General features: G+C 58.8%; 1 protein-coding gene across 1 annotated transcript in view; it reads right to left on the bottom strand.

Annotated features, from left to right (window-relative positions):
- Window positions 1–699: 699 nt before the first annotated feature.
- Window positions 700–18,009, bottom strand: part of EFNA2 (ephrin A2) — a 61,629-nt gene continuing 44,319 nt past the window's right edge. The window contains exons 2-4 of the mRNA XM_054175381.1: window positions 5,493–5,782; window positions 2,007–2,072; window positions 700–939 (exon numbers count right to left, since the gene is read on the bottom strand). Coding sequence (XP_054031356.1) covers window positions 815–939; window positions 2,007–2,072; window positions 5,493–5,782 — 481 coding nt within the window. The 3' untranslated portion in view covers window positions 700–814. The remainder of the gene's footprint in view (window positions 940–2,006; window positions 2,073–5,492; window positions 5,783–18,009) is intronic.

The raw sequence follows: 18,009 nt of genomic DNA, 5'->3' as shown, positions 1-18,009 counted from the left end.
GTGGGGATGTGGTCACCTCCTCAGGAGCTCGGCCAGGGGGCGTTGTGTCCATCTGGGCTCCCCGTGGCCCCACGGCAGGGGGCTGGCAGGGGCTGGCACCTTAACGTCCTGCTGCCAGAGCAAAGGCCAGGCTGGGAAAGAGTCTGTGCCAATGGAGCCGTTGGCACCATGGCTGGCATCTGGCTCTCCCGAGGTCCCTGCGCCGGGTGGCAGCTGGGTGCCGGTGACGATCCCAGGGAGGGGCTTAGAGGGAGAGGGGCAGTGCCCAGCCCCGTGCGGGTCAGTCTGGCACGGGGAGGGGGTGTGGGGTGGAGGGGGTGGAGCCTGGACTGAAACAATCCAAGAAATAAAAATAAAAATCTTTGTTTTATTTAAAAACAAAACAAAAAAAGCAAAAAAAAAAAAACCCACCCCCCCCCAAAAAACAACCCAAAAACCACCGAGAAACCAAAACCCCAACGAGGCTCCTGGATTTGGTCTGGAAAGGTCAAAAGTGGCATCTGCTGGGGAGCTCTCAGTGGGCACAAGCAAGGGACAGCCCTTCACCGGTGCCAGGGAGGTGACCCTGCCGTGCCAGGGACTTCAGGCGGTGGCAGGATGCCGGCGAGCTTCTGCCTGGCAGCACCAACCCTCCCCGCGGGCGACCTCGGCGGGCACCGTCCTGCTGCTGCTGCCGCTGCTGCTGCGGCCGCCGCCGGAGCCGCGGCTCGGAGGCGATTTGGTGGTGGTGGTGGGGAGCAGAACCCAGGATTTGTCCCCTCCCGGTTGCTCTCCTTGGCCGCCAGAGCCGCTTCCTGGCACGGCCGTGTGGGTGCTACGATGCCAGGAGCGTCCAGACAACTGGCACCACCACCAGCACCGCGGCGTGGGGGACCCTGAGGCTGCAGCAGGAGTTGTTGCTGGTGAAAATGGGCTCCGGGGACTCGTAGAGGGAATCGTCTGCGGGAAGAGGAGGAGGGAGGGGTGAGCCGGGGGCAGGGCTGGGCAGGGACACCTCCCACCAGCCCAGGTTGCTCAAGTGCCCATCCAGCCTCCCCTTGCCCACCTCCAGGGAGGAGGCAGCCACAGCCTCCCTGGGCAGCCTGTGCCAGGCTCTCCCCACCCTCACTGGAAAGAATTTCTTCCTCCTCTCTAGTTTCAGTCTCCCCTCTCCCAGCTCAAAGCCATTGTTCCTCATCCTGGCACTCCCAGTCCCTCCCCAGCTCTCCTGGAGCCTCTTCAGGTCCTGGAAGGCTTCTCTGAGGTCTCCCTGGAGCCTTCCCTTCTCCAGGCTGAGCAGCCCCAACTCTCCCAACCTGTCCCCACCGGGGAGGTTTCTCCAGCCCTCTGCTCATCTCGGTGACCACCTCTCAAGCCCAGGCTGGACTTGGATGACCTTGAAGGTCTCTTCCAGCCAAAGCTCTTTCGTGACTCAGCGATTCTGGGGCCGGTGACTTCCCTCTGTTACATCCCTTGCACCACGGCAGGCAAGGGGGAGGGGGCGGGGGTGGGACTGGATGATCTTGAAGCTCCTTTCCAACCCCAGAACCGTTGTGGGATTCGGGTTGGGCAGGTTCTAAATCAATTAAATCAAAGAGAAAAGGAGAAAGGAAGAGGCAGGGGCAGGGAAGGGATCCTTGCAGAGGGTGACATTTTGCAAGCAGGTCCCCCAGGGAGAGCTGCTGCCAGTTGCTAATTACAGGAGAAGAAAATTATTAATTTGAGGATTTTTTGTTGTGGGTTTTTTTTTTTTGGGGGGGGGTTGTTTTGGATTTATTTGATTAAGTAGCTGCCACAAATTCTTCTTCTTCTCTTTTCTTTTCCCCTCTCCCTCCCCCTCCGCTCCCAACTTGAAATCCAACCCCAAACGTCTCAGGGCTGTGGGTGCCTGATGGGGACCTGTTCCCCCCTCAGTGCCATCTCCCTGCTCCCAACTCACTTGGGGGAGCACCCAAAAAATACCCCAACCCAAAGCTCCCAGGGGGGTTGTGGTCTGGACCCTTCCCCTCCCAACCCCCAGCACTCACTTGTTGGTCGAACATAAACCTTCAGCTTCAGGCAGTGCTTGTCCACCAGGTTCGGGGGGGATGCAGCTGGGGAGAAGCAAAAAGGGGAGAGGAGGTCAATTTGGGGGACACACACACACAGTGGCTGGGTGCCCACCATGGGGATGGAGCAAAGAGCCCAGTGTGGGATTGGGATTTGCCTCCAGGACCCCCCCTCAGTGCGGGGGGGGACACGGCGTGAGCTCTGTGGTGCCACCGAGATGCCCACAGGGTGGCTGCTGGCATCCAACCCCCGCTGCACAGATTGGTTTGGGGGTGTCCAAGCTAAGGGGGAGGCAGGGGAGGGTGTGGGGGAGTGTAGGGGGGTGCAGCTCCACCGTGGGTTTGCCCAGCTCATGGTGGCATCAAAGCTTAAAAGCCACCACAGCCCTGCTCCAGCTGGGCCCAGAAGGGTCCAACCTCTACTGTTCTGTGATGGTCCCAGCAGAGCTCTGGGAACAGGGGACAATGGCTCAGGTGGCTTTTGTCCCCACTGGGGGGGGGGGGGGGGGGGGAGGTGGGAGAAGGGGGGGTGCTGAGTGGGGGATAATGACCCAGAATGAAAATCCCACCCTGGGAGACAGAAATCCACACACAGAGTCCCTCAGGTGGCACTGGGCACCACCAGCGGGGACACATCAGGGTCCTGGGCCTGGCTGGTGGCATGGGGGGCAGAGAGGGATAGGGGGAGGCAGTGGGGGGGCTGCCCCTCATTGCTCCACAGGCCTCAGTTTGGTTTCCACCAAACCACAGGGCAGCCCCAGAGGAGCCACTGGCACCATTGTGCCATGCCATGCTGTGTGGTGCCATGCCCTGCCACACCACATTATGTGCCATGCCATGGTGTGTCATGCTATACCATACCAGGCTATGCCATGTCATACTGTGCCATGCCATGCCATACCATGCCATACCACACTGGGCCATGCCATGCCATAGGGTGCCAAGCCATGTTGTGCTGTGGCATACCATGCCTTGCTGTGCCATGCCATCTTGTGCCACGCCATGCCACATCATGCTGTGCTCTCCCACATCCTACTGTGCCATCCCATGCCATGCCATACCACATCATACTGTGCCCTCCCACATCACACTGTGCCATGCCATACCATACTGTGCCATACCATACTGTGCCATACCATACCATACTGTGCCATGCCATGCCATACTGAGCCTTACCATACCATAGTGTGCCATGCCATGCCATACTGTGCCAGACCATACCATACTGTGCAACTCCACATCACACTGTGCCATCCCATGCCACACTGTGCCAAATCACCCCCCTCAGCACCCCTATTTCCCACCCCTATTTCCCTCTCTCTCTCATCTGCCTCCTCAGGCTCCTCCAGTGCCCTTGACCCAGCAGCTGGCACCACCCCATGCCCGTGCCTGGGGGGCTGAGGCCGCTGTGGGCGGCAGGGCTGGCACAGGAGGTGATTGCTTTGCTTTCCTGGCTGCTAAAGAGGGCTCCTCCAAGAGGCTAATTTCCACTGTTCCACATGAGGGGAATCCTAACGGTGCTGGCAGCCCCCAGTGCCCCCCCAGTGCCCCTCTAGCCTGCTGCCAGCTCCTCCAAACCACATTAAAGGAAGCAAAAACAGAAAGAAAAGCAGAGCAGAGCTGGCTGGGGGGGGGGGGGGGGGGGAGGGAGGGGAGGGGGGAGGTTGGAAGGGGAGCAAAGTGGCTTCTGCAGCCACTCACCAGTGACATTTGAGAGGGGGAGAAGGGAGAGGGGGGAGTCAGGATGGTAATTTAATAGAGATAAAAGGAACAAATGAAGTGGGCTGCAAACAGCTGCTGTAGAGGAGGAGGAGGAGGAGGAGGAGGAGGAGAGGGGAAAAAAAAGAAGGGAGAGAAATAAGAAAGGAAAGATAAGCACAAGGCTGGCTCCAGAGGGTGAGGAGGTGGCAGAGACTCAGAATTGCTTGGGTTGGAGAAGCCTTTTGAGAGCACCCAGTCCAACCCCACCCCACCGTGGGCACCAAACCATGGCCCCAAGTGCCATGGCCACAGGGGTCTGGAACACCTCCAGGCATGGGGACTCCACCACCTCCCTGGGCAGCCTGTGCCAAGCCCTGACCACTCTGGCAGCAAAGAAATTGTTCCTCAGCTCCAACACTGGAGACTGGACAGTGGGAAGATATTTTTCCCAGCAAGAGTGGTCAGGGATTGGAATGAGCTGCCCAGGGAGGTGGTGGAGTCACCAACCCTGGATGTCTTTAAAGGTGGTTTGGATGTGGTGCTTGGGGCTGTGGTTTAGGGCTGAACCTTGCAGAGCAGGGCTCTGGGTTGGACTTGGTGATCCTGAGGGTCTGTTTCTGTGATTCTCTGACTTCTGACAGTCTCTGCCTGTCTGCCACCTCCTTGCTATAGGGCAACAGGCTTGGTGCCTTCATTCCTCCCCTAATGGCAGCCTGGATGGGGAACAAACCCACCAACCACACTGCACTTGGTGATCCCGAGGGTCTGTTCCAACCTGAAAGTTTCTCTGACTTCTGAGGTTCATTGCCCTCTGCCTGTCTGCCATCTCCTTGCTCTAGGGCAACAGGGTTGGTGCCTCCATTCCTGCCTCCACTCCCAGGATAAGCAACAAAATCACCTCCCAGGTACCCACAGATGTAGTAGTTCTCATGGCCAGGTCTGAACTCAAAGCCCAGCGAGAAGGGGGTGAAGAGCTGGAACTTCTATGCCTCAGCTTCCACCCTTTTCCCTCTTGACCTGGCATTGGGCATCCAACCTGAATGTCTCTGTGATTCTCTGACCTCTGAGGTTCTTTGCCCTCTGCCTGTCTGCCATCTCCTTGCTATAGGGCAACAAGGTTGATGCCTCCATTCATTCCTCACCCAGTGACCCCCAGATAGGGAATAAACCCAACCACCACACTGCACTTGGTGATCCTGAGGGTCTATTCCAACCTGAATGTTTCTCTGACCTCTGAGAGTCTCTGCCCTCTGCCTGTCTGCCATCTCCTTGCTGTAGGTTGGTGCCTCCACCCCTTCCTCCCCCAGAGACCCTCCCAGACAGGCAAGGAAGCAGCCTCCCAGGCACTCACAGATGTAATACTCATGGCCCAGCGAGAAGGGGGTGAAGAGCTGGAACTTCTATGCCTCAGCTTCCACCCTTTCCCCTCTTGTCCTGGCACTGGGCATCCAACCTGAACTTTTCTGTGATTCTCTGACCTCTGAGAGTCTCTGCCCTCTGCCTGTCTGCCATCTCCTTGCTACAGGGCAACAGGCTTGGTGCCTTCATTCCTCCCCTAATGGCAGCCTGGAAGGGGAATAAACCCACCAACCACACTGCACTTGGTGATCCCGAGGGTCTGTTCCAACCTGAATGTTTCTCTGACCTCTGAGGTTCATTGCCCTCTGCCTGTCTGCCATCTCCTTGCTATAGGTTGGTGCCTCCACCCCTTCCTCCCCCAGAGACCCCCCGGACAGGCAAGGAAGCCGCCTCCCAGGCACTCACAGATGTAGTAGTACTCGTGGCCGGGCCTGAACTCGAAGCCCAGCGAGAAGGGGGTGAAGAGCTGGAACTTCTCGGAGAACTTGAGGGGGCCGCTGGGGGAGTCGGGGCGGTTGCACTCCCAGCGCTTGAAGCCGCGCTGCCGGTGGTCGCAGGAGGAGTGCCCCTCGAAGCTGACCATGTAGAGGATGTAGCGCTCCATGCGCTCGGGCAGGGGCTCCTCGTAGTGCGGGCAGTAGATGTCCAGGTAGTCGTTGATGCTCACCTCCACCGTGTAGTCCCCGCGGTGGAACCTGCGGCAGGAGCAGAGGATGGATGGCCAGCAGGTATCCCCCTCCCCCCCTTCCCGAGCCCTGACGTCCTGGGGTGACTGCTGGGAGGCCTTCTGAGGGTCTCTGCTCTCTGCCTGCCTGGCAGCTCCTTGCTGCAGGGCAACGGGGTCGGTGCCTTCGTTCGTTCCTCACCCAGTGACCCCTGGATGGGGAATAGAATCAGCTCCCAGCCAATCCCAGTGGGAGTGAGGAGCACCCAACCCTCCACCCAGCGCCGCCGTGGCCACCGAACCGTGGCCCCAAGTGCCATGTCCCAGGTGGTCTTTGGACACCTCCAGCCCCCTGCCCACTCTTTCAGCAAAGAAATTGTTCCTCAGCTCCAACCTAACCCTCCCCTGGCGCAATTTCAGGCCATTTCCTCTCCTTCTGTCACCTGAACCTATGAAGAATAGGTTGGTAAAGCTCTCTGAGATCATCCAGTCCGAGCAGCAACCCAACCCCACCGTGGCCATCAAACCATGGCCCCAGGTGCCATGGTCACAGGGTTCTGGAACACCTCCAGGCATGGGGACTCCACCACCTCCCTGGGCAGCCTGTGCCAATCCCTGACCACCCTTCCAATACAGCAAGGCTGCATTTCCCCACATCCCACCATGGCAATGCCAACAGCCCTTGGCAGGCCAAAACCGTGCTTTGCCCGTGCCCCGATCCAGCCCAGCCCAGCCTGGCACTGCTCTCCTCCTCCCATCACCCTCTCCCAGTTCCCCCAGCCCCCTGCCCACCCCATCACCCCCAGTAACCAAGATGATCCCAGGTGCCTCTTTGCTTTCCACCCAACAAATGGCAGCACTTGGCAGTGAGCCCACAGAGATCACTGCTGACGTTGGCAGCGTTGGCACCGCCGCAGCCCTGCACTGCCATCCCAGCGTCACTTCCCTTTCTGGCACTGCTCACCTGAGACATTAAAGGCTGAGTGGCGCTGGGGAGCTCTGGCACATGCCAGCAGATCCCACCTGGCAGTCCCCCTCCCTCCCCCCCCAGCGTCAGCTCCTCAGGAAGACCCCTGCAGCCCAGCCCCCATCCCCAAAGTGCACCCCGCTGGGGCACGTTGGCACTGCCATCACCATTGAGCAGCAGCTCTGCTGCTCCTGCCCAGCAAATGCCACCAGCTGCCCCAGGAGCCAGCCTGGCAGCTGGGCTTCCTGCCCACCACCACCCCAGCACATTGCTAATTAATTTGAGGCTCCTGGGGCATGACCCTCCCCCCCACCATGACTCCCCCCAGCCTTGGCATGATGTGGGGTTGGGGGTGGGCAGCACTTGGAGGGGTCTGTGTGGGATGGGGACAGTGATCCAAGACCCCCTCAACCACCCCAAAGCAGCATCTTTAGGGGCTCCCCAACCCCCCCTGTGCCCACCTGAGTGCCCTGAAGTGACACAGCAAGGCTGAGACCACCTCAAACTCATCACATGAGATGCTTCAAGGTCTATCCCTATGACAGCTCAGTGCTGAAGCTGTAAGGTGCCCCAAAAGGTACCCAAGCACCCCCAAAAAAGGGAAGATGGGAGATAAGGTGGGGGGCAAGGCTGACGTGCCAGCCTCACTGGAGCAGCCAAGGGGGGGCAGCCACCCCCCCTCCAGCTCATTACCTGCTTCATAAGCAACTCTGATCACACAGGGACCAGCACTAATTAAGGAGAAGGGTTTCACTCCCTCTCCCTCTCTCTCTCTCTCTCTTCCTTTCTCCTTCTCTTGCCTTGTGCCAACCCTGCCCCTGGCAAGGTAACAGCCCAAAAAAGATGTAAAATTCATACAAAGGATTGAGATTCTGGGGGGGGGGGGGGGGGGGGGGGAGAGGAAATAATTTTCAAAGGTAGAGAAAACAAGAGAAATAGAAAAGAAAATCATTTTAAAGTCCTTTCCCCACCCCCCCCCCCAAAAAAACCCAAACTCAAAACAACCAACCCCCCCCCCCCCCCTCCCTTCCTTCCTTCCTCTTCTTCTTCTCTGCCTTTCATTTGTTAAAGGAATTATTTATTTTAATGATGGGTTTTAAAGGGCCAGGAAAGGTGAAAGGGACCAGGAGGGCTCAGGGGAATGAGAATAAATTTGTTTAATAGTAATAAAAATAATAATAATAACGGGGGGGGGGGAGGGAGGGAGGGAGGGAGGGAGGGAAGAGGGAAAGCAACAGAATGGCAGGAGCCCAATCCAGGCTGAGAAATGGGCTGCAGGGAAGGGTTCAGCTCAGGTGGGGAGGCTGAAGGGGGCTCTAGGAATGGTGCACCACAGGCTGGGGGGGGTGGGGGTGGGTCTGGGCTCCTCATCAAGCACTGGAGAGACCCCCCCCCAGATCCAGCTGTTTCCTCTCCCCCCCCCACCAGCCAAGCCTGCCTCTTGCTCCTCAGCGTCCCCATCCCCACCCCCTGCCTGCCCAGCTCAGCGTTTTCAGGGGGACAAGAGAAGGGTTTGGGGGGCAGGGAGTGTGGGAGCAGGGGGTGCTCATAGAGTGTGTGCCCCCAAGCAGGGCTGTGGCAGCTGCCACGTGGACAGCAGTGCAGGGCAGACCCCTGGCACTTTGGTCTGCAGGAATTGCAGGGAGAGAGGAGAGATCCCTCCTGGCACAGCAGCAACGGTGCCAGCACCAGGGCTGATGCCATGGCAATGGGATGATGCCTGCACCAGGGAGCATGCCATGGGAATGGGATGATGCCTTCATCAGGAATGATGCCAAGGGAATGGGATGATGCCATGGGAATGGGATGATGCCATCACTGGGACCAATGCTATGGGAATGGGATGATGCCATCACTGAGGCCAGTGTCATGGGAATGGGATGATGCCACCAATGGAGCTTATGCCATAGGAATGGGATGATGCCTTCACCAGGGATGATGCCATGGGAATGGGATGATGCCATCACTGGGACCAATGCTATGGGAATGGGAAGATGCCTTCACCAGAGATGATGCCATGGGATGGGGCTGATGCCACGGGAACAGGATGATGACATTCCCAAAGCTGATACCATGGGATCACAGAACCACAGAATAACAGGTTGGAAAAGCCCACCCAACCCCACCATGGCCACCAAACCCTGTCCCCACATGCCATGGCCACAGGTTTCTTTAACACTTCCAGGGATGGGGACTCCACCACCTCCCTGTGCAGCTTATTCCAGTGCCTGCAGTGGGAATGGGATGATGCCTTCACCAGGAGCGATGCCACGGTATGGGGCTGGTACCATCACCGGGGCTGATGCCACCACCACCCACCACGGCCACCAGAGCCCCGCTGAAGGGGCCCAGATCTCGGCCACCACCAAAGGGGTTAAGGTGGGAGCATTGTTTTTCCCTGACAGAGACGGATGGAGCCGGCTCCAGCCTCACCCCGGCGGGATGTTCCACTTGACAACTGACTACTCGCAGCTTGCAGCTCTGTCAGCTACCATTAGCGCCGGGATCCTGCCTAATTGGGTGCTTCATTAGGGGCATTCGTTACCGTTAGCGCTGCCTGACAGCCCCGGCTGCTCCGCTCCGGGCTGGGGACCCTGCAGCCTGCTCGCCGCCTTGGCTCGCCCCGAGGCTTGGACCAGCGGTGGTGTGGCCAGCGGGAAAGGAGCAGGGCAGGGATAGTCTCCCTGGGCTGCACCTCGCATCCTGGGGTCAGTCTGGGGCCCCTCACTCCCAGGAGGATATTGAGGAGATGGAGCAGGTCCAGAGAAGGGCAATGAAGCTGGGGAAGGGTCTGGAGAAGCAGCTGAGGGAGCTGGGGGTGTTTAGTGGGGAGAAGAAGAGGCTGAGGGGAGACCTGGCTGAGGCTGCCCAGGGCAGTGGTGGGGTCCCCATCCCTAAAGGAGTTTCAAAGCCATTGGGATGTGGTTCTGAGGGCCATGGTTTGGTGGGGACCTGGCAGTGCTGGGTTAAGGGCTGGACTTGACCTTAATGGCCTCTTCCAACCAAAATTATTCTGTGATTCTACAGCCCCTCCACATTTGGGCTCTGGTGATGGAAACCCCCCAGGGACAAACCAAGGCCTTGCCAGGATACCCTCTTTGGGTGGACACCCTCTAGAATCATAGAATTTGGGGGCTGGAAAAGCCTCCTAAGCTCATCCAGTCTGACCAGCAGCCCAACCCCACCATGGCCATCAAGCCCTGTCCCCAGTGCCATGGCCACACCTTTCCTGAGCACCTCCAGGGATGGGGACTCCACCACCTCCCTGGGCAGCCTGCTCCAGTGCCTGACCTGTTGCCTTCCAAAGTTTTCACCTCTTGGGGAAAAAAACCCCACAACCCAAGAGCCCATCCTGCACACCTGGAGCCATCCTCACCTGGAGCACTCTCTCCCCTGTACAGCAGAGCCAACCCTTCTGTGCCTGAAACCCCTGCAGCTCCCCCAGCCCCTGGGTGTCTGGAGACCCCCAACTCTCATCACAGAATGGTTTGGGGTTGGAAGGGACCTTCAATATCACCCAGCTCCAACCCCCAGCCACGGGCAGGGACACCTCCCACCAGCCTCAGGTTGCTCAAGGCCTCATCCAACCTGGCCAGGGAGGGGGCAGCCACAACCCCCTTGGGCAACCTGTTCCCTAGTCCTTACTCCCAGGGCCATGCCTCAGTTTCCCCTTTGTATCTTCCCCCTCCAAAACCCCTGTTAGAAGGGCAGCAACTCCTGTTTGTGTCTCTCTACCCCCTGCATGACCAGGCAGTGTCCCAAGGGTTAAATAATTCAGCTTTTTCTTTGCTGAACAGCTTGAAAAGAGATATGATTGCTGAAATAGGGGGGGGGGGGGGGAGGGGGGAGGAGGAGAGGAGATATTATGGATGGAAAAGAGCTATTTAAGCTGAAGAACACTGTTGGCACATAAACAAATGGGTATAAACCGGCCATGAATAAATTGAGGCTGGAAATTAGGAGCTGTGGAACCACTGGAAGGGTTAGGAAAGGGGGGGGGGGGGGCTGGGAAAGGTGGGGGGAAGTGAGGTGAAAATCTGGGACAAGGTGCTGCTGGAGAGGAGGATGTGGGGGGGTCACCCAGCTCCAAGGGCACCAGGTCCTTGCAAGGGGCCAGGCGCTGAGATACTTAAAATCTCCCTGAAGCTTTCATCTCCTCAAATCTCCTTCATTCAAATGGTCACAGCGTGATCAGCAGTAATAAGCCTATTACAGAGCAAAATAAAACACAGCAGCCTCCCCCCACCACCACCACCACAACCCACCCCCACCTCCCCAGCCCCCCAACCTCCCCCTCTGAACACAACCTGCTGAAAAGGCAGCACCCCAGTGGTCAGCGCCAGCCCCACCAACACCACCTGCCCGCCCCTGCCAGGGGGGGAAATAGACACAAGAAAGGCACAAAAGCTGCTCCCTGGTGCTGGAGGGGGTGGCAGGGAATGGCCCCCACTGGAGATGCATTCCCCAGGCTCCCCCCTGCAGCCTCAAGGCTCTTTCCTCCAGTAATGCCAGCGCAGGGTTGGGTCCCAGCATGTCCGTAGCTGCTGATGGACAGCACGTCAGGAATGCCTAATCTGGTTGCTCCCAACTGCTTCTCAGTCTCCTTGGAGAACTTGGCACCACCCTGGCACAGGAGACTGCAGCCAGCCCGTGGGGTGCCAAAGGCAGGAGGGGTGAGAGCACTGTGGCCACCTGCTGGTCCCAGGGTCATAGAACCATAGAAGTGTTGAGGTTGGATGAGATCATCACAAGATCATCAAGAGATCATCCAGACCAACCTCTCACCCAGAGCTCACAGTGCCACCACCGCTGCTGCTGAGCCACTGCCACCAAACCACATCCCTGCAGCTCTGTCACCCCTCCAGGCATGGTGACTCCACCACCTCCCTGGGCAGCCTGTGGCAGTCAGTGCCTGAGAACCCTTGCTGGGAAGAGATTGTTCCTAATCTCCAAGCTGAACCTCCTGGAAGATTAATTTTCCCTGCTCAAGAGAGGTAGTGGCCAAAGTGGGAGTTTGGGAGGGGATGGAGCTGGGTGCACTGGGACACCTGGCTCCATCCAGTGTTGGTCCAGTGGGGTCAAGCATCCTTCTCACTCCACAGAACCACAGAATGGGTTGGGTTGGAAGGGACCTTCAAGATCATCCAGTTCCAACCCTCTGCCATGGGCAGGGACACCTCCCACCAGCCCAGGTTGCTCAAGACCTCATCCAGCCTGACCTTCAACACCTCCAGGAAGTGGCCAACCACATCCCAGTGCCCACAGCAGTGCCAAGGTTGATTCTAACTATGTTGGTAGAATAGCTGGAGAGCACAGCTGGAAAGCAAGCATGGCCACCCTGGCAGTGCCACCAGCACCTGTCACTTCCCATCCCAAACCTCACTGGGCTGTGCTGGTGGCTCCTGGCATCCCAACCCAGGCAAGCCACAGTGCCTGAAGGACAGGGAGTGGCTGGAGAGGGCACAGCAAAGGGCTACAAAGGTGCTGAGGGCAGTGGAACCTCTCTGGTGGGGGCAGGCTGAGAGAATTGGGGGTTTAGGCTGGAGAAGAGCAGCCTGAGGGGGATCTGATCAGTGCTGAGCAATACTGCAAGGGTGGCTGTCAGGAGCATGGCACCAGGGTGTGCCCAGTGCCAGGCCAAGGGGCAGTGGGCACAAACTTGCCCATCAGAGGTACCATCTGAACATGAGGAGGAACTTCTGGAACTGAAGGGTGGTAGAGCCCTGGAGCAGGCTGCCTAGAGAGGTGGTGGAGTCTCCATCCTTGGATCCTTCAAACCCTACCTGGATGTGCTCCTGGGTGACCCTCTCCACCTGCCCCTGCCCTGGCTTGGGGTCGGACTGGATGCTCTCCAGAGCTCCCCTCCAAACCCCTCCCATTCTGCGCTTCGGTGAACAAGACGCTGCTCAACAGTTAGGGCAGGAACCACCTTGGCCCTGTAGTGCTGAGCCCCAGCCCCAGGGGGAACCGCGCGGCACCGAGCACGCTCCGGCAGCATCCCCAGCGCGGCGGCGGCGGCGGCGGCGGCAGCGGCGCCGGCGGCGGCCGCGGCGACAGCGGTGCCGGGGCCGAGCTGGTGAGGGGAGGGGGTAGGTGGTGAGAGGCACGGCTCGGGCTGCAGCTCACGGAGAGGCTGTAATGCGGTCCTGAGGGAGCAGCCGTACACACACCACCTAAATTATTTAATTTCTCCAAACTGCTGCACCTTTATAAATCATTAAAAGCTCCTTTTGATCTGTGTTAATGAGGTTTCCTGAGCGCGGCGGCTGGGAAGGCTCTCCGGTGCCAGATAGCGAATCAGCTAATTAAAAAAATAAAGAAGGAACGAGCGGGAGGGAGGGGACGGGCACCACCACGGGGCCACGGGCAAGAGGGGCTCCCAGCCGGGCACTCCAGGGGCACAGGTCGCTTGCAGACCGGTCCTGGAATGGTTTGGGCTGGAAAACAGCTTAAAAGGAGGAACTAGATGGGTTGGGAAAGACCTCCGAGGGAGGGGACGGGCACCACCACGGGGCCACGGGCAAGAGGGGCTCCCAGCCGGGCACTCCAGGGGCACAGGTCGCTTGCAGACCGGTCCTGGAATGGTTTGGGCTGGAAAACAGCTTAAAAGGCAGAACTGGATGGGTTGGGAAAGACCTCTGAGGGAGGGGACGGGCACCACCACGGGGCCACGGGCAAGAGGGGCTCCCAGCCCTGCACTCCAGGGGCACGGGTCGCTTGCAGACCGGTCCTGGAATGGTTTGGGCTGGAAAACAGCTTAAAAAGTGGAACTGGATGGGTTGGGAAAGACCTCTGAGGTCACCGAGTTCAACACTCAGCCTAACATCACCACAAGCAGCAAACCACGGCCCCGAGTGCCATGTCCACACGTTTCTGGAATGCTTCCACCCCAGTGTTGGACCAGAGGGGGCAAGCATCCCTCTCACCCCACAGAAACACAGAATGGGTTGGGTTGGAAGGGACCTTCAAGATCATCCAGTTCCAACCCCCTGCCATGGGCAGGGACACCTCCCACCAGCCCAGGTTGCTCAAGACTCATCCAGCCTGGCCTTGAACACTTCCAGGGAGGGGCCAGCCACAACTCCATCCCCTTGCCCACAACAGTGCCAAGATGATTCCTCCACCTCCCTGGGCAGGAGAAGGACAGAAGGTTTTTGGGGGGAAACACCCTGATCACCATCCCAATTTATAGGTGGGAAGCCCAAGGCTGCAGCTCATCCCTCCCAGCAGCCAGACTCCTAGAGCACAGGCAGCAGCAGAGCGATGAACACCACCCTGAGCCTCAGCCCCCACATCCTCCCCACTGCACACACCTCCATCACCTTCCTCCCCCCATGCCCAGCACACAGAACCACAGAGAAACGTTTGGGTTGGAAAACTCCTCTCAGATCATCCAGTCCAGCCAGTGCCACCATGGCCCCAAGTGCCATGTCCATGTCTCTTGAACACCTCCAGGGATGGGGACACCACCACACCTCCCCTGCTCCAGTGCCTGTCTCTTTGGGGCCAGGGTGGACTCCCTGGTGCCATGTGGTGCCACGCAGGGCTGCATCCAGCCCTGGGAGCTGCTGGGTGAGATAGCAGCAGAGCAGGTGTCACTGTCACCTGGGCAGCCCTGACAGCTTTAATCTCAATATTTATCTCGACGGCAAAGCTGGGAGCCCAGCTCCATATTCAGCAGCTCCGATTACAGTGATCGGAGTGACGGAGACAGCTCCCTCCGACCGCAGGTCACAGTGGCCTTAATGCTGCTTGACAGCCCCGGGGCGGCCCGCGGCGGGGGCGGGGACAGGGATGGGGATAGGGGACAGGGATGGGGGACAGGGATGGGCACGGGGGACAGGGATGGGGATGGGGATAGGGATAGGGGACAGGGATGGGGGACAGGGATGGGCATGGGGGACAGGGATGGGGATGGGGATAGGGATAGGGGACAGGGATGGGGATAGGGGACAGGGAGGGGGGACAGGGATGGGCACGGGGGACAGGGATGGGGATGGGGATAGGGATAGGGGACAGGGATGGGGGACAGGGATGGGCATGGGGGACAGGGATGGGGATGGGGATAGGGATAGGGGACAGGGATGGGGGACAGGGATGGGCATGGGGGACAGGGATGGGGATGGGGATAGGGATAGGGGACAGGGATGGGGATAGGGGACAGGGATGGGGGACAGGGATGGGTGACAGGGATGAGCATGGGGGACAGGGATGGGGATAGGGATAGGGGACAGGGATGGGGATGGGGATAGGGGATAGGGGACAGGGATGGAGATGGGGATGGGGACAGGGGACAAGGATGGGGATGGGGACAGGCATAAGGATAGAGAAAGCACTGGGGATAGGGATAGGGACTGGGATGGGGATGGGGATAGGGACAGGGACAGGGATGGTGACAAGGATAGGGATAGGGGACTTGGATAGTGACAGGCATGCAGACAGGGATGGGGACAGGGATATAGAGAGGCATAGGGACAGGGATGGGACAGTGACAGGGATGGGGACAGGAATTGGGACAGGGATGAGCAGCATCAGCTGCCCTCATTGCCCAAACTATCCCAAACGCTGCCATGCCAGAGTGGGACACACAACTGCTTTACTATGGGCTGAGCCCTAAGGACCCCCAGCAGCCCACCAAGCCCCCATGGCACCAGTTGTGCCCAGCAGCAGCTGGCACAGAGCAGGATGAACGAGCTGCCCAGCGCCACCAGCTCTGACACACACTTCTTGTTTCCTTTGTCACCAGGGCCAGCCTGGCCTGCCCCAGCTAGACCTTGGCATCAACATCCCTGAGCCCTGCCTCAGCCACACCACCGAGCAGCAGCTTTATGGCACAGGCAGTCCTGCAGCGGGCACCGTGCCCATGGCACAGAGCCAGCTCTGCCATGACTCCCAGCTTTGCTCCTTCTGAAAGCAGCTTTTTTCCCCAGGGAGCTTTCAGGGGGTGCAGCAGAAGCCACCAGCTCTGCCACACTGGCACCATGTGGTGACAGTGAGCCGGGGCACGTGGCAGAAGGAAGAGCTGGCACAGGCAGGACTGGGCAGTGCAGGGCACTGTGGGTAATGTATGCAAATTCCCATGCAAAACCAGCTGCTGAGCTCTTCCCCCAGCACCAGCACCCCTTCAGCTGGCACTGGCACCGGTGATGCCACTGCTCAGGGACTGCTGTTGGCCCAGCCAGGCCCGGGGAGCATCCTGGCAGAGTGGGAAAGGTGGCATCAAGGAAAATCCAGCAGGAATAAACCAAAAGGCAGGGATAGCAGTGGCAGGATTCAATTCACTTTGGAAATGCCCAGATGCTGGAGTGCTGTGCCCACCAGTTGATGATTTGTTGGGTGAGTCAGGCTGTGGGTGCCACCCTGAGGGCTGCAGGTGCCACCTCAAGTGTTGTGTGTGTCACCTGAGGGCTGTGGGTGCCACCTCAAGGGCTGTGGGTGCCACCTCCAGGACTGTGAGTGTCACCCTGAGGGCTGTGGGTGCCACCTCCAGGACTGTGTGTGTCACCCTGAGGGCTGTGGGTGCCACCTCAAGGGCTGTGTGTGCCACCTCCAGGACTGTGTGTGTCACCCTGAGGGCTGTGTGTGCCACCTCCAGGACTGTGTGTGTCACCCTGAGGGCTGTGGGTGCCACCTCAAGGGCTGTGTGTGCCACCTCCAGGACTGTGTGTGTCACCCTGAGGGCTGTGAGTGCCACCTCAAGGGCTGTGTGTGCCACCTCCAGGACTGTGTGTGTCACCCTGAGGGCTGTGGGTGCCACCTCAAGGGCTGTGGGTGCCACCCTGAGCACTGCAGGTGCTGCATCAAGGGCTGTACCCTTGAGGATAGGGATAGGGATGAGGATAGGGATAGGGATGGGGATGGGGATAGGGATGGGGATAGGGATAGGGATGGGGATAGGGATAGGGATGGGGATAGGGATAGGGATAGGGATAGGGATAGGGGTAGGGATAAGGATAAGGATAAGGATAAGGACAGGAATAAGGATAGGGATAGGGACAGAGAGGAGAAAGGACTGGGACAGGGATGGGGACAGGGATGAGGCCAAGGCCAGGGACAGGGACGAGCAACACCACCTGCCCTCATCGCCCAAGCCATGCTCAACTCTGCCATGCTAGAGTGGGACACACAGCTGCTTTACTGCGGGCTGAGCCCTAAGGACTCTCCATCAGCCCACCTACGACTAAGGGGAGCAGCAACCCCCCTCTCAGCCGCCCCCCATCCCTAAACCCGGCTCAGTTTTGGCCCTCCTGGGGCTTGCTCCTCCATTTGTGACCATTTCCCTTCCCCCCCCCCCCCCCCAACTCCTTTTAAGAGCGACGACAGCAAATCCCTCTGCAGCAGCTCGGAGCCGCGGGAGAGCGGCGCTAACCTCGTCCCTGCGCCGGCTCGGCCGCCGCTCCCACAGGAGACAACAGCTCCTGTTACCTGGGGCAACGGCAGGGAAATTACGGCTGGCATCTAAATTGCCATCATTATGCTCCAGAGCTAACACTCCCCCATTTACACTTTATTGGCATCTCTTGGTTTGGGTTTGTGTTTTTGGGGGGTGGTTGGGTTTTTTTTCCCCTCCTGGGTGGGTTGTTTGGTGGGGTTTTTTTTGCTGTAGGGAGATGTTGAAGATATTACAGGACCCGGGTGACGGAGTGGGACGAGAGGGGATGCACGACAGAGGGGGGACGCGGAGATGAATGGGTACACCCCGAGCTATTCTTTCAGCCTGTTTGCAGACGTAGATAAAGAGCAGCAGTTCCCACTTCATCTCTTTCCCCCCCCCACCACCACCACCCCCTTCCCCCAGGCCAAAGGAAAGCTTTATGAGAAGGAGAAGAAAACAAAATTTGCTTAAATGCAAGCTCCAGCCTGCAAAAACAACCTTTGCCCAGGGCTGCAGACCGTGGCCATGGCTCAGGGAGGGAGCACCTCACCCTCAACCAGAGCAATACCCACCCTGAGATGCTACCAAATGACCCCTGCCCAGGAGCTGCAGAGGGGATGGAGGAGAAGATGATGGAAGCCCTTCTGCCAGGCTGCCAGGTTTTGGGTTCACCTCCAGCTTTTGGCCTCACCACCAGATAAAGAGCAGCAGCTCCCACTTCATCTCCTCCCCACCCCTCACCCAGGCCAAGGGAAAGCTTTATAAGGAGAAGAAAACAAAATTTGCTTAAATGCAAGCTCCAGCCTGCAAAACACCTTTGCTGGGGGCTGCTGAGCCATGGCTCAGGGAGGGGGCACCTCACCCTCAACCAGAGCAATACCCACCCTGAGATGCTACCAAAGGGGAGCAGGACCCC

The sequence above is a fragment of the Dryobates pubescens genome, chromosome 31, assembly GCF_014839835.1.
Source record: "Dryobates pubescens isolate bDryPub1 chromosome 31, bDryPub1.pri, whole genome shotgun sequence".
Taxonomy (NCBI): Eukaryota; Metazoa; Chordata; class Aves; order Piciformes; family Picidae; genus Dryobates; species Dryobates pubescens.
The sequence above is the reverse complement of the archived record's forward strand: the minus strand, read 5'-3'. Positions and strand labels throughout refer to the sequence as shown.